The sequence below is a fragment of the Dendrobates tinctorius genome, unplaced genomic scaffold (genome assembly GCF_039654945.1).
Source record: "Dendrobates tinctorius isolate UK_male_01 unplaced genomic scaffold, ASM3965494v1 ptg000097l, whole genome shotgun sequence".
In the NCBI taxonomy this organism is placed as follows: Eukaryota; Metazoa; Chordata; class Amphibia; order Anura; family Dendrobatidae; genus Dendrobates; species Dendrobates tinctorius.
The window spans coordinates 13,715,745-13,732,130 of NW_027361765.1; the positions used below are offsets into that span (position 1 = coordinate 13,715,745).

Genomic DNA, 16,386 nt, shown 5'->3' on the forward strand with positions numbered 1-16,386 from the left:
GAGCATTTCATCGCATTCAAACAGTCCCTCACTACTTTCAAGACCACACTCGCCACAGCTAAACAAACCTACTTCTCATCTCTCATATCCTCCCTGTCTCACAACCCTAAACAGTTATTCAACACCTTCAATTCTCTCCTCCGCCCCCCAGCACCTCCTCCCTCCCCACTCATCTCAGCTGAAGACTTTGCCTCATTTTTCAAGCAGAAAATTGATAACATCAGGGACAGTTTTGGTCAACAACCCCCAGAGCCCTTCCTCCCGACTTCCCAGCGCTCCACCGTCAAAAACAAATTCTCCACCATTACAGAAGATCGACTCTCCACTCTACTCTCAAGATCACATCTCACCACCTGTGCACTCGACCCGATCCCATCCCACTTCATCCCAAACCTCACCACAGTCTTCATCCCAACCCTAACCCATCTCTTCAACCTATCACTAACAACTGGTGTTTTCCCCTCAAGCTTTAAACATGCCTCCATCACACCTATCCTCAAAAAGCCCTCTCTTGACCCATCCTCTGTATCTAGCTATCGCCCTATATCACTTCTCCCATACGCCTCCAAGCTACTGGAACAACACGTCTACCTTGAACTGTCCTCCCATCTCTCTTCTTGCTCCCTCTTCGACCGCTTACAATCTGGCTTCCGGTCACACCACTCCACTGAAACTGCCCTTACTAAGGTCACCAATGACCTCTTAACTGCCAAGAGCAAGCGACACTACTCTGTCCTCCTCCTCCTGGACCTGTCGGCTGCCTTTGACACAGTGGACCATTCCCTATTATTACAGACCCTCTCATCCCTCGGCATCACAGACTTGGCCCTCTCCTGGATCTCATCATACCTAACAGACCGGACATTCAGCGTCTCCCACTCACACACCACCTCCTCACCTCGCCCCCTATCTGTCGGAGTCCCACAAGGTTCAGTCCTAGGGCCCCTGCTGTTCTCTATTTACACCTTTGGCCTGGGACAGCTCATAGAATCTCATGGCTTTCAGTATCATCTTTATGCTGATGACACACAGATCTACATCTCTGGACCAGATATCACCTCCCTACTAACCAGAATCCCTCAATGTCTGTCCACTATTTCATCCTTCTTCTCCACTAGATATCTGAAACTCAACATGGACAAAACAGAATTCATCATCTTTCCCCCATCTCACGTGACCCCCCTACGAACCTATCAATTACAGTAAATGACTGCCCACTCTCCCCAGTCCCACAAGCTCGCTGCCTCGGAGTAATCCTTGATGCTGATCTCTCCTTCAAACCACATATCCAAACCCTTTCCACTTCCTGCCGACTTCAACTCAAAAATATTTCACGCATCCGTTCATTCCTCACCCAAGAATCTGCAAAAACCCTAGTCCATGCCCTCATCATCTCTCGCCTTGACTACTGCAACCTCATGCTCTGCGGCCTCCCCTCAAACACTCTCGCACCCCTCCAATCTATTCTAAACTCTGCTGCCCGACTAATCCACCTGTCCCCCCGCTATTCCCCAGCTTCTCCCCTCTGTCAATCCCTTCACTGGCTCCCAATTGCCCAGAGACTCCATTACAAAACCCTAACCATGACATACAAAGCCATCCACAACTTGTCTCCTCCATACATCTGTGACCTCGTCTCCCGGTACTTTCCTGCACGCAACCTCCGATCCTCACAAGATCTCCTTCTCTACTCCCCTCTTATCTCCTCTTCCCACAATCGCATACAAGATTTCTCTCGCGCATCACCCCTACTCTGGAACTCTCTACCACAACATATCAGACTCTCACCTACCATCGAAACCTTCAAAAAGAGCCTGAAGACCCACCTCTTCCGACAAGCCTATAACCTGCAGTAACCACCGATCGACCAAACCGCTGCACGACCAGCTCTACCCTCGCCTACTGTATTATCACCCATCCCTTGAAGATTGTGAGCCCTCGCGGGCAGGGTCCTCTCTCCTCCTGTACCAGTTATGACTTGTATTGTTTAAGATTATTGTACTTGTTTTTATGTATACCCCCCTCACATGTAAAGCGCCATGGAATAAATGGCGCTATAACAATAAATAATAATAATAATAATAATAATATTATTAAATAGATCATTTAGACCTGGTGAGGCAGGTGTGCTAACTTCCAAAAATCCAAGTTAGAACGGCTGAGTGGCCTTTGTCTAACTTTCAGTTTAGTAAAAGTCTAAGAGGTGATGAGTCCACTATACTCCTAAGCGAAACTCATCCTCTGTTAACACAGTCCGTTGACAAACTGCAGCTTGTACTGAACAGTGTGAGATTTAAGCAGCAGCAGGGGAGGAGGATACACTGAAAGTAGCTTGTCAGTCAGGCCAGAAGTGGAGTGATTGAGGTTATCTCATCAATACACTTAGACTTAAGGTCTTTTACTCTCTTGCTTGGTTCGTACTTTAATATAGAATTATATCTCCGTTCTGGTGAGGATTTTCAAGGCACGTTCACCAGCCTCATCAGGATTAAGAGTTTTATCTATTCTGGGGGTATCTCTTTAATACATCTACAGACTATAATACATTTATAAAAACACACACACAACAGTGTTGCTTATAAATGTTAAAAATAAAACTGAAATGAACTTGAGAACCAGAAAAGAGTTTACATGTAGATGTATATATGTGTATCTTAGGTATCCTGATTTTTTTTCTCAATCTTTTTCAGAATCTTTCATGAAATGATGGTCATATGAAACACTCAGTATGGCAAACAGGAAACGTCAGAGTACCAGGGCTAGTATGCTGGATCAAAGACCAAGGTCCTGCCCTTCTTCCCCTCAAGTCTTAAGCCGTGAAAAGGAGGACGCCGTGTATGAGGAAACTGTGGTTCATGAGTACACAAATACACAATTACACCATAGACACTCTACAAGCAATCAAGAGGAACAAGACTGTAATGATAATAGCGGGGATGGGGACTCAAGCTCTGATTATGTGAATAATACTTCTGATGAGGAGTATGATGAAGGTCTTCCAGATGAAGAGGAAGGCATCACTTACTATATACGTTATTGTCCTGAAGATGATAGTTACCTTGAAGGCATGGACTGCAATGGAGAGGAATATATCCACACCGAAGAACACCACTTAGATACAGATGAATGTGTTGAAGCAGTGGAAGATGAATGGACAGAATCCAAACAACAGCAGCAAGAATGTATTGATGGAGAAGCGGGGCAAGAAAATCAGATGCAAATATTAGAGGAGGACAATTCTTCCTCTTTGGAAGTTCAAGACCAGGAAGAAACAACACACTATAGTGAAAATGAAGAAGTATATCAGGATTACTATCCTGTAGAGGCTAATGGTAATTCTCTTCCACAATCGCCATTCCATAAAAGAAAAACTGATGGCAATAGTGAGGACCAGGAGGAAGATATAGACCAAATAGTAGCAGAAATCAAAATGAGTATGAGTATGAGCAGTATCAATAGTACAACAGACATGAGCCCCGAGCATGTGGGGACAGAAAATGTGCCAAATGACCATAAGGAAATATGCCAGAAAACAGATGCAGGCCTCTCTGCAAATAGACATGAAGGCCGACCAAAGTCTTTGAATATTCCTTCAGCTTCAAAGCATAATGAAATACAAAGAAGTTATAAAGCAAAAGTTCGCACTCCAGAAGAAAGACAGAAGTGGTCTCAAGAACAGGTTGGTTTCATGTTCTTTTAAAATATTTTAGTGTTTCTGACGACTTTCATTTCAACTTTTTTTAACCATCTTTTCTCCAGTTGTATTTAACAGAAATAGCTTTTCTACTTTAACATGCATACCCTTGTCAAAAAAAATGGATTACAGATTTTTTTGTCATTTATTAAATTTATCTTTTATTAAAGGGGTTGTCCAGCCTTGCGAGCATTGCATGCTGTTATCACATACTGGCGCCGTTAGTGGGCAATGAGTGGGTGATATGTGATTTGCATACTCCCTGCCATTTTCTGTTTCATAGCCATATCAAAAGTTTAAGCAATAATAGCAGTACACTTCAAGAATTTCATAGCTCCTTTGTTCTGGAAATTAGAAGGGATCCAAGATCACAGACTTATCCAATGTGATATTTCCACTTATACAGTGCCTTGCGAAAGTATTCAGTCCCCTGGAACTTTTCAACCTTTTCCCACACACATATCATGCTTCAAACATAAAGATACCAAATGTAAATTTTTGGTGAAGAATCAACAACAAGTGGAACACAATTATGAAGTTGAACTAAATGTATTGTTTATTTTAAATTTTTGTGGAAATTCAAAAACTGAAAAGTGTAGCGTGCAATGTTATTCGGCCCCTTTAACTTAATACTTTGTTGCATCACCTTTTGCTGCGATTACAGCTGCAAGTCACTTGGGGTATGTCTCTCTCAGTTTTGTACATCGAGACACTGAAATTCTTGCCCATTCTTCCTTGGCAAACAGCTCGAGCTCAGTGAGGTTTGATGGAGATCGTTTGTGAACAGCAGTTTTCAGCTCTTTCCACAGATTCTCGATTGGATTCAGGTCTGGTCTTTGACTTGGTCATTCTAACACATGGATACATTTATTTGTGAACCATTCCATTGTAGATTTTGCTTTTTGTTTGGGATCATTGTCTTGTTGGAAGACAAATCTCTGTCCCAGTCTCAGGTCTTTTGCAGACTCTAACAGGTTTTCTTCAAGAATGGTCCTGTATTTGGCTCCATCCATCTTCCCATCAATTTTAACCATCTTCCATGTCCCTGCTGAAGAAAAGAAGCCCCAAACAATGATGCTGCCACCAACATGTTTGACAGTGGGGATGGTGTGTTCAGGGTGATGAGCTGTGTTGACATTCCGCCACACATATCATTTGACATTGTTGCTAAAAAGTTCGATTTTGGTTTCATCTGACCAGAGCACCTTCTTCAACATGTTTGGTGTGTCTTCCAGGTGGCTTGTTGCAAACTTTAAACAACACTTTTTATGGATATCTTTGAGAAATGGCTTTCTTCTTGCCACTCTTCCATAAAGGCCAGATTTGTGCAGTGAAAAGTTCCAGGGGTTGAATACTTTCCAAAGGCTCTGTAGCTATGACATAGCTATATCCTACCTTAACTTTCCTCTTGGCTCAACATACCCCAAGAAGAGGAATGACATGACAGTTTTGAGGAAAAAAAATGATTTTGCAATTCTCTTTTGGGAGTTGTGCAATCCAGGAGAAAGTAGTACACGTACAGCAAGGATCACCAAGATAAAGCAAGAACATTTAGAAACACTTGATAAATTAAAAACTGAACAGTGCCAACGAGCGGCCTCTGAAATAAGGGATCATTCTTTTTCCCCTCCCAGGGCCACCTCCTCCTGATTGACTAATGGCTCCTTTATCCTGAAAGTAGTCACACAACATAGACGCTGTCAGTCAAGCAAGAGCAGGCGGCGCTGGGTCAAGAATAGAGCTAGAGGGACAGATGCATCAGATCCACAGCTACATTTGCATATTAATCATCACTGAACAGGTGTGCATAGTAGAATTCTACACCTAAAATGATCAGGGATTTAAATTACTCTGCTAAATCATTCCAATTTATTAGTGATGAGCGATTGATTAGATGCAAATCAAATTTGTGTTTATTTTTGGAATTAGATGAAACAGGCAAATTTGAACACTTTGTAATTTGTCTTCCTGCAAATCACCTAAAATGGCCACAGCCATTTTGCACCTTGCAGGAGATTGCATGAGCCAGAGAAGGCTCAAATGATCGGCTGCACATTCAAGCAGGCTTCCCCATAATGCCCTACAGCAATTATATGGTATAGCACAGCAAAAGCGGAGAGACTATGATAACCTGCAAAAAAACAAAAGCAAGGAAAGTAGCAGCCATTTTGTGATGAATCTTAATAGTCAGATAATGTTACAGCTCACAGCTTAGCCATATAAACAGGGAGACACAGCAATAAAACACCAAACAAATTGTAAAAAGTTAAAACGCATACAGATTCTAATATGTTATTGAGCAGGCTGTCGGTTACCATCATATGCCATATGTTTACCAATTATTATTATTATTTGTTTATATAGCGCCATTAATTCCATGGTGCTGTACATGAGAAGGGGGTTACATACAAAGTTATAGATATCGTTAACAGTAAACAAATTTACAATGACAGACAGGTACAGAGGGGAGAGGACCCTGTCCTTGCGGACTTACATTCTATGGGATAGTGGTGAAGAGACAGAAGGTCGGGGGTGCAGCAGCTCTGGCAGTGATGAGGTGGCAGCTCGGGCGGTGGTGAGGCCGCAGAATGGTTATTGCAGGCTGTAAGCTTTGCTAAAAAGATGGGTTTTCAGGTTCCATTTGAAGGATCCGAGGGTGATGGATAATCGGACGTGTTGAGGCATAGAATTCCAGAGGAAGGGGGATATTCAGGAGAAATCTTATAGATATATAGTGTAATTTAGAAGTTTGGGCACCGCTGGTCAAAATATATGTTTTTATGAATAGTTCAGCAATTTGAAGATGAAAGGCCTAAAGTTAAACATGACACATTTCCTTTGTATTTTAGGGAAAAAACATATATTGTCATTTTTTACATTTTAAAAATTGTGCCAAGAAACAGCAACCATGGGTTCTTGTAAGCAGGAGAAGGCTATAGGAAGATAGCAAAGCATTTTCAAATTGCCCTTTCCTCAGTTCGAAAAGTAATTAAGAAATGGCAGTTAACAGTAAAGGTAGTGTCACACTTAGCGATGCACCAGCGATCCCGACCAGCAATATGACGCGGTTAGGATCGCTGGTGCATCGCTAAGTGGTCGCTAGTGAGCTGCCACACAGGCAGATCTCACCAGCGACATAGCAGCGGTCGGGGGTCGCTACTTACCTGTCAGACGAGGCGATCCGGATGTCCTCCCGCCCGCGTCCACGCGTCGCTCGTCGGCGCCACAGGAAGCCCAGCAGGAAGGGCCCGACGAGAAACGGCCCAGGACGTTCTCGCGCGATCAGCGATAACCAGCAGGGGAGCCGATCGGAGGTAAGTATCACACATAGCAATATCGCTAGCAATATCGCTGCTACGTCACAAAACCAGTGACGTTATAGCGATATTGCTAGCGATATCGCTTAGTGTGACAGGCCCTTAACTGTGGAAATCAAGATAAGGTCTGTAAGACCAAGCTAAATTTCAGTGAGAGCTGATAGTAGGATTGCTAAACAGGCAAATCAGAACCCCCCGCTTGACTGTAAAAGACCTTCAAAAAGATTTAGCAGACTCTATTCAAAGATACCTGTACAAATATGGCCTTCATGGAAGAGTAATCAGAAGAAAACCTCGCCTACATCCTCACCATGAAATTCAGCGTCAGACATATGAAAAATAACGTTTAAATAAGGCTGATGCATTTTGGAAACAAGTCCTGTGGACTTATGATGTTAAAATGGAACTCTTTCGCCACAATTATCTAAGGTATGTGTGGAGAGAAAAGGGCACAGAATTTCAGGAAAAGAACATCTTGCAAACCATTAAGGATGGAGGTGGATCATTCATGCTTTGGAGCTGTGTTGCAGTCAATGGCACGGAGAACATTTCACGTGTAGAGGGAAGAATGGATTCAATTAAAATTTCAACAAATTCTTGATACAAACACTATGTATAAAAAAGCTGAAGTTGATAATGGTTCACAAGTCAAAATCCACAATAAACTGCTTCAAAAGGCACAAACTTAAGGGTTTACAATAGCCCTCACAGTCCCCTAATCTTAACATCATTGAAAACCTGTGGATAGACCTCAAAATATCAGTGCATGTAAGACAACCCAGGAATCTTTCAATTTTCCATGGAAGAATGGATGAAAATCCCTCAAACTAGAATTAAAAGACTCCTGGCTGGCTACAAAAAGCAATTACAAGCTGTGATACTTTCAAAAGGGGGTGCTACTAGGTACTATCCATGCTGGGTGCCCCAACTTTTGCATCTGCCCATTTTCCTTTTTGTAATTTTTAAATGTAAAAGATGAATATATATATACAGTTGAAACCAGAAGTTTACATACATTTCAAAAGACACATATGCATGTTTTTCTCAATATGTGACATGAAATCAGAATAAACCTTTCCTATTTTATGTCAATTAGGATTACCTTAATTATTAATCTTTGCCAAATGCCAAAATAATGAGAGAGAATGTTTAAGTAATTTTTATTACTTATTGCAAAGTCAAAAGTTTTCATATATCTCATTAGTATTTGGTACCATGGCCCTTAAACTGAATGACTTGGGTCGAACGTTTTGAATATCCTTCCACGCTCTTCTCAATAGTTGGTTGGAATTTGGGCCGATTCCTCCTGACAAATGGTAGGTCACATTTTCAGCTTTGCCCATAATTTTTCAATAGGATTGAGATCACGGCTTTGTGATTGCCATTTCAAAACATTTACTTTGTTATCCTTAAGCCAATAAGCCAATTTGTTATCATTTTGTCAGTATGCTTCTGGTCATTGTCTATTTGGAAGACCCATTTCCACCCAAGCTTTAACTTCCTGGCTTATGAGATGTTGCTTCCGTTTTGCCACATAATCTTCTTTTCTCATTATGCCATCTATTTTGTGAAGTGCAACTGTCCCTCCTGCAGCAAAACAACCCCACAACATGATGCTGTCACCCCCGTGTTTCACAGTCTGGATGGTGTTCTCAGACTTCCAAGCTTCTCCCTTTCTCATCCAAATGTAACGATTGTCATTATGCCCAAAAAGTTCAATTTTAGTTTCATCAGACCAAAGGACATGTCTCCAAAAATTAAGGTATTTGTTCCTGTGTGCATTTGCAAACATTAATCTGGCTTTTTTATGCTTCTTTTGGAGTAATGGCTTCTTCCTGGCAGAGTGGCTTTTCAGCCCATGTTGATACAGTACTCATTTCACTGTGGATATTGACACAATCTTACCAACTTCCACCATCATCTTCACAAGGTTTTTTTGCTTTTGTCCTTGGATTGATATCCACATGTTGGACCTAAGCATGTTCATCTCTGGGACACAAAACCCGTCTCCTTCCTGAGCAGTATGATGGCTGGACATTCCCATCTTGTTTATACTTGCATATAATCGTTTGTACAAATGAACCAGGCACCTTCAGGTAGCTTGAAATTATACCCAAGGATGAGCCAGACTTGTGCAAGTCCACAATTCTCTTCCTGATATCTTGTCTGATTTCTTGAGACTTTCCCATGAAGCTACACAAAGAACCAGTGTGTTTCAGGTGTGCATTAAAATACATCCACAGGTGTGTCTCTAATTAACTCAGAAATTGCGAAAAATCAGAGCTTCCAAACATATGACATCATCATATGGGCAGTCTAGAATTGTTTAAAGGCATAGTAATCTTAGTGTATGTAAACTTTTGACTTTGCAGTCAGTAATAAAAATGCCTTGAAACATTTTCTCTCTCATTATTATGACATTTGGCAAATATTAATAATTATGGTAATCCTATTTGACCTAAAACGGGAAACGTTTATTTTGATTTCATGTCTGATATCAGGAAAAACAAGCATATACAGTATATTTTTTATATAGAGTATGTAAACTTCTGGTTTCAACTCTATATAGGTTTTTTTTGCCTAAAATACAAAGGAAATGTGTCATCTTTAACTTTAGGCCTTTTAACGATCATGTTATCTTCAGCTTGCTTAACTGTTCACAATAACAGTAATTTTGACCAGGGATGCCCAAACTTTTACATGCTGCTGTACAGTATATGGTGAGGTCACTTTGACATTACTAAGGCTGTGTTTGCACTAAAGGGCTAGAAAGCGTTAGATACAGTCTTAGGAGTGTAAGTTGCTTCTTTTCAGAGCAATTAGAGGGTTTGTATTAATTTTGAGTTTTTTTATTCCATGAAGCTGATGAATTAGAATTTTGAAAAATTCTCTCTTCTCTACTCATCTAATTCTGCTGAAGAACATGCTGCTTGCAGATCCAAGCAGTGTGACAGGTTCAATTTAAAGATTTCTTCTTTCTGGTTCTATGACTCCAGAAATTTGAACTGCTTTCCTATAACCAGTTCCAGAACCAATTCTATTGTCAAATATGCTTTAGAAATGATGAATATAATATCGGAGATGTTTGACATTTTAGTGCAGCGCAGATTATTTTCATAATCTAAAAATCTTGTGCAGAAATGTCAGGCCATGATATGTAAGATGTCACCTTCTGTTAGAGCGTAAATGTATATTTATTGGGAAAGTGACTCTAGGTCTCGTCCGTCTATTATGATAACACCAAAATGCATTTAAATAAGGGCATGTGAACACATGAGCTTGGTAGTGAAAATGAAGGTCTACACAAGGTCAGGTGAACATTGTGCGCTCAATAATATGAAGGGCTGTTTGCCATAGATCCAATTTATTCTTTATATTCACATTCATAACATTTTATTCTAAGACATAGCTTTAATAACTCAGGTTACTCACGAAACTGTTTTATTAGATTTGAACAGACAGATGGAAATAGAAGGAACTAGTCAACCATTGTCGCTGTTATATGCTGTAGTCCATGGCAGCCATATGCATTTTTATATTATTTAAAGAGAAGCTGCACTTTCACCCCACAATCTATTCATATGTGTGTGTATAGCTCTTTCAAAGACAAACACAGCAATACTTTTAACTAGAATCTTAGAATCATAGAATGTTAGAGTTGGAAGGGACCTCAAGATTCATCATGTCCAACCCTCAGTGCTCAATGCAGGATTCACTAAACCATCTAAGACAGACATCTGTCCAGCCTCTGTTTGAATGCTTCCATTAATAATAATAATAATAATCTTCATTTGTTTTTTTTTTATATAGCGCTAACATATTCCGCAGCGCTTTACAATTATCACTGTCCCCGATGGGGCTCACAATCTAAATTGCCTATCAGTATGTCTTTGGAATGTGGGAGGAAACCGGAGTACCCGGAGGAAACCCACGCAAACACGGGGACAACATACAAACTCCCTGCAGATGTTGTCCTTGGTGGTATTCGAACCCAGGACTGCAAGGCTGCAGACCTATCCACTGAGCCACCGTGCTGCTTCCATTGAAGGAGAACTCACCACCTCTCGTGGCAGCCTGTTCCACTAATTGATCACCCTCACTGTCAAAAAGTTTTTTCTACTATCTAATCTGTATCTTCTCCCTTTCAGTTTCATTCTATTACTTCTTGCGTTTCCATGTGCAGTTGAGAATAAGGATGATCCTTCTACACTGTGACATCCCTTCAGATATTTGTAGACATCTATTAAGTCTCCTCTTAACCTTCCTTTTTGCCACTTAAACATTCACAGATCCTTTGGCCGTTCCTCGTAGGACGTACTTTGCAGTCCGCTCACCATCCTGGTAGCTCTTCTCTGAACTTGCTCCAGTTTTTCAATGTCTTTTTTTAAATGTGGTGCCCAGAGCTGGACACAGTATTCCAGATGAGGCCTGACCAAGGAGGAGCATAGAGGAATAATTACTTCACATGATCTAGACCCTATGCTTCTCTTAATACATCTTAGAACTGTGTTTGCCTTTTTTACTGCTGCATCACACTGTTGACTCATGTGCAGTCTGTGATCGATTAGTATAAAGTCTTTTTCGCACATGCTGTTGCTTAGTTCTATTCCTCCCATTCTATAGATGTAATTTTCATTTTTCTTGCCCAGATGTAGAATGTTGCATTTCTCCCTCCTAAATACTATTCTATTAGTCGCTGCTCGGTATTGAAGCTTATCTATATCCTTCTGAATCCTTTCTCTGTCTTCTCTAGTATTAGCTATCCCTAGCTGTGCATCGTCTGCAAATTTGATTAGTTTACCTTCAGTTTGCTTATCTAGATATTTTATAAAAATGTTGAACAACACTGGGGCCATGGCAGAGCCTTGTGGTACCCCACTTGAAATACTTTTCCAATTGGATGTGCAACCATTTATTACCACTCTTTGAGTACCATCTCTGAGCCAGTTATTAAGCCATCTAACCGTAGCCTTGTCAATCCCATACTTGGTCATTTTTTCAATAAGGATATCATGAGACACTTTATCTGGACCAGGAGATTTAAATTCATGTAAATTAGCTAAGTGTTCCCTCCCTTGGATTGTTGACTGACAGTCCAGTAGCACAGACCAAATCCACCTTTCCTAGTATCTTGACATGTTTAATCCCTATGGATGATGCAGCAGCCGAGATTAAACGCCATATTGTGGATGTGTCACATACAACCCAATCAGGTGAGCATATACAGTATCTATATGTTTATTCTATCTATCTTGGGTAAAACCCTATTTGTTCTTTGCAGTTATTTTAGTGTCATTAGGAACTGTTGGCAACTCATTCACACGAGTTGGCTTTGGCCTAACATTTTTTTGTTTTCCATGGGCAAAGATGAGAAAGACACTGCCAGAAATGCAAAAACATTAGTATAAAAATGAAAACTGCCCAGTCCTTCCCTTTCTCAACATTATCTGACAGGGAAGAGTCAGGAGGCCCCAATACACATCAGAAGGTCGCAGTCAGGCAAAATCCTTGTGTTTGATGGCCTTCATCTAATATTTATGGGGGCCTTTTGTATATGTTACCCTAGATACCCTTTGGTCATATTGTATTAGGTGATAGGAATGTATGTCCATATCTGATGTTGATGGATAATAGTACAAACACTGAAAATGAAAGGCCCCGTACACATAATGTTATGTTTTGCCAAACCTGCTCATTTCTGTTGGACCATGTGGCCAACTAATGTGTGTTGGGGGCCTTCTAAGTCTTCTCTTTAGCACACACCAACTAAAGGCCTTAATGCTCATGGTAATATGATAGCGAGTATCCATTACAAATTTGAGGTCATGATGGAGTACTGAGACCTGTCTCAAGGATACATGGCTTGTATTTATGCAAATTGCCTCTTCAGAGAGAGAGGACTAGAACTCTATAGGGTCACCTGTTTGAAGCAGCAATTCTACAAGTCACTATCGACCCTTTAACAAGTCTTGCAATATGATTTAGGATTGTATTTGTAATTTTAGAGTTTTAGCAAACGTTCGATTTGTTTTCCAAATTCTGTTGTGCTAGCAGTATGGATTCAGCTTGGCTGATGGCCATTATGAGATCTCATTGAGTCATATTGATCATTTTTATTACAAAGGTTCTGTCAGTGGTAAAAGATCTAGAAGGAGATGTGCACGAAATGCCCAATGCATCATAACCTTTGATTGGATTAAATCCTGTCTATGCCAATTTCACTAACTAATGATTTATTTTTAGGCTTGTGTGGTATTTGAAATTGTCATGCCATCAGCTAATTATAGTGCTTTTGCTTTTCATGTGTTAAGGTTTAGTAGTATATTGAAGCCTTTCAGAAGCCAGAATTCATTTTCTGAGTTCAGTATAAAAAATTGAAGAACTAAAACTTAATCACTCTTGCCAATACGTATTTTACTTTAAGATTGTTTTAATACATAGTTGTGTTTATCATTTACCTTTTTTGCATACCGCCGAGCATGTGCTCAATGTATGTAAGCACTGCAGTCTAAAAAAACCCCATGATACAATTTGGGGGAACAGGGTAAGCCAAGAGTCTACTGAAAGCAGTAATTGAGTACATAGCCAGGAATATGGATGTACAATAATACCTTATTTTAATTATTTTTAGGGACACTCTCTGTCCAATAGCAAATCATCAAGAAAAAATGAGAGTTTTTGTTCCCTCCCAAAGAAAGAACATTTTTCACCTATGCAAAAAATTCACTTTATTAAGTACAAAAAGGTTTCTCAGAAGACAAAACATGCAATTACAAAAAGTTACACATATAAAAGGCAGATAGTGATGCAGCCGTAGTTGTGACATGGAGACTTATATAAATGACTTCCCATATACAAAACAATGGCCATATTGTTAGCACCAATAAATACCATCTCTTAAGCACTAAAGTAAATACAAATAAAAAGAGATGCAAATAGAGATTCCCTGTGTAAAAAGGAAAAGTCCTAGTATAATCCTTCAAAACAGCATTAACAATAGCAGTCATATGAATAAACGGGAATTCCCTTACCCATAATGAAGAAATGTCACCACATCACACAGAAACACCCCGACGCGCGTTTCGCACCTCGCTTCCTCGGGGGGTGATGTAATCCCTCATGAAATTGTTCGCTTTAAATAGGTCCACATATGTAAGCAGGATCCAATCACTCTGTGTAGAATGAGAGCACGGAGGAAGAGAGTCCGGCACCGCTACCTCACTTCCGGTGTCGGGCGTGCCATGTCCCAGGAGCAATTGCTCCACTGACGTCAGTGGAAATAGGCACGTCATGTCGACACCTTGCGTGATGAGGGTAGCCTAGGAAACGCCATCAACGCGCGCACATACAGAATGGCAGTATTAAGAAAACAAACAATAATGATACAACCCATATAGTGCCATACATAAGATACAACAGAGGACATGTTTAGCTAAAGTTAAATGCGTATAAACTGCATAGATATAAGTATAAATTGCATTATACAGCATCCACGCACATTCTCCTTCCATGACAATAGTAAACTAAACAACCCCACCATCGCGCATATACAAAAAAGCGACAGCATAAATAGAATGATAAAGCCACGTATGAATGTATAAAGGGGTAGCATATTAGCCAAAAAGAAAAGGAGAAATTACATATATATTACATGGATACATGCGTACATTGTATAACATTTATGCAAAATTGACAAAACCTCAAAAAAAATTTTTGTCTTTAAAAAAAAAAAAAATAAAATAATAATAATAATAACAACACAAATAAACATATAATAGCACATATATGGTGAAGATGACTGCGAGCATAAACACAATGTGAGGATAGTTCCGATCCAGAAGATAGAAGGCCCATTAAAACGAACAGATCATCAGCTGCGATACTGAAAATATAAAAAGCAAAAATATATACAATTAAAATCAAGAAGGATAAAAAGACTCCCATAAACGAATATTGACTAATGAGATGCAAGGCCAGAGAGAATATTGAAATAACAAATACACACACATAAACCATGTGTATATGTGTGCACATAAATTGTATATAGATACCTGTCAAACAAAAGTAAGAAGAAAAACACACACAAAAAGAAAAAAATTAAACAAATTATTAACAAAAAAGATGAGAAACTAAGTTTCTCATTTAGTCCTGATGGTGTCATTGTGCCTAACCTCACAATCCACTTACATTCGAGTTGGGATAATTTACGTTTTAAATTACCACCCCTAATCCCTCCATGTATACGATCAATCCCCCGTACCCTAAGTAAGTCAGGGTTGGATGCATGTTTTAACCTAAAGTGGCGTGGAACAGTCTTCAGAGAGGCTATATCATCAACAGTTGGAGCTGCCATAATATCCCGTACATGTTCTCTTACGCGTACTCGCAATTCGCGAGATGTTAAACCCACGTATATTAACCCGCACGGGCAAGTTGCATAATATACAACAAAATCACTCGTGCAGGAAATATATTCACGAATTTTATAAATCTGTGTTCCATCCGAGGAGCAAAATGTAAAAGCCCTCTCGATGTTTCTGCAAGAAATACATGTACCACAGGGGAAACATCCTACCCGTGGCCTTCCTGTATAGAAAGGCAAAGATGGACGGGAAACATACTGACTCTTCACTAATAAATAGAGTCTTTGTATACGTGCATTGGTCATGATCATGGACTCAAGGCCACTGAGTTCTTTTTGAATACCAGTAATTTGGATCCATCAGTTCGATCTTTGGTCATGGAGCTTTTGGAGTTAATTCTCCGGCATAATTTCTTTACTTTTAAAGACTGTTTCTTTGTACAGAGGCGGGGCACTGTGATGGGGCGGCCTGTGCGCCATCCTACGCCAACCTCTTTCTCGGTTTTTTGAGAGGGAGTTGTTTGGGGATGGTGCCCTGGCCGTGCTCCATGTGCAGTGCTGGCATCGGTACATCGATGACTTGTTGATTATCTGGCAGGGTACTGAAAATGAACTTGTTACCTTCATGTCACAATTGAATAATAATATGTATAACATTAAACTTACCTATGGGTCCCATAGGCAGAAGATCAACTTTTTAGTTATCCAAATTGAGATCTCTAATGACCTTGAGATCCAGACTGATGTTTATAGAAAAAAGACATCTGTCAATGCACTTCTGCACGCTGCATCGGCCCATCCCCAATCTACAGTGCAGGCTATACCTATTGGTCAGTTCCTGAGGATCAGACGCCTATGTTCTACCATGGAGCATTTTGAGACTCAGGCTGCTGACCTTCGATCTAGATTTCTTGCATGGGGATATAGCAGGTGTTGCATAAAACGTGGATATCAACGTGCAAAAGCATCCGATCGTGACCAGCTCTTGTCCAGCAGCAGGAGGAAAACTGATG

At 40.3% G+C, this 16,386-nt stretch overlaps 1 protein-coding gene across 5 annotated transcripts in view; it reads left to right on the plus strand.

Moving 5' to 3' along the window:
• APBA2 (amyloid beta precursor protein binding family A member 2) overlaps window positions 1–16,386 on the plus strand; it is a 791,677-nt gene that overhangs the window by 340,501 nt on the left and 434,790 nt on the right. For all 5 annotated transcript variants that reach the window (XM_073586917.1, XM_073586914.1, XM_073586913.1 and 2 more), the window contains one exon: window positions 2,691–3,679. In XM_073586917.1, coding sequence (XP_073443018.1) covers window positions 2,729–3,679 — 951 coding nt within the window. In that variant the 5' untranslated portion in view covers window positions 2,691–2,728. The remainder of the gene's footprint in view (window positions 1–2,690; window positions 3,680–16,386) is intronic.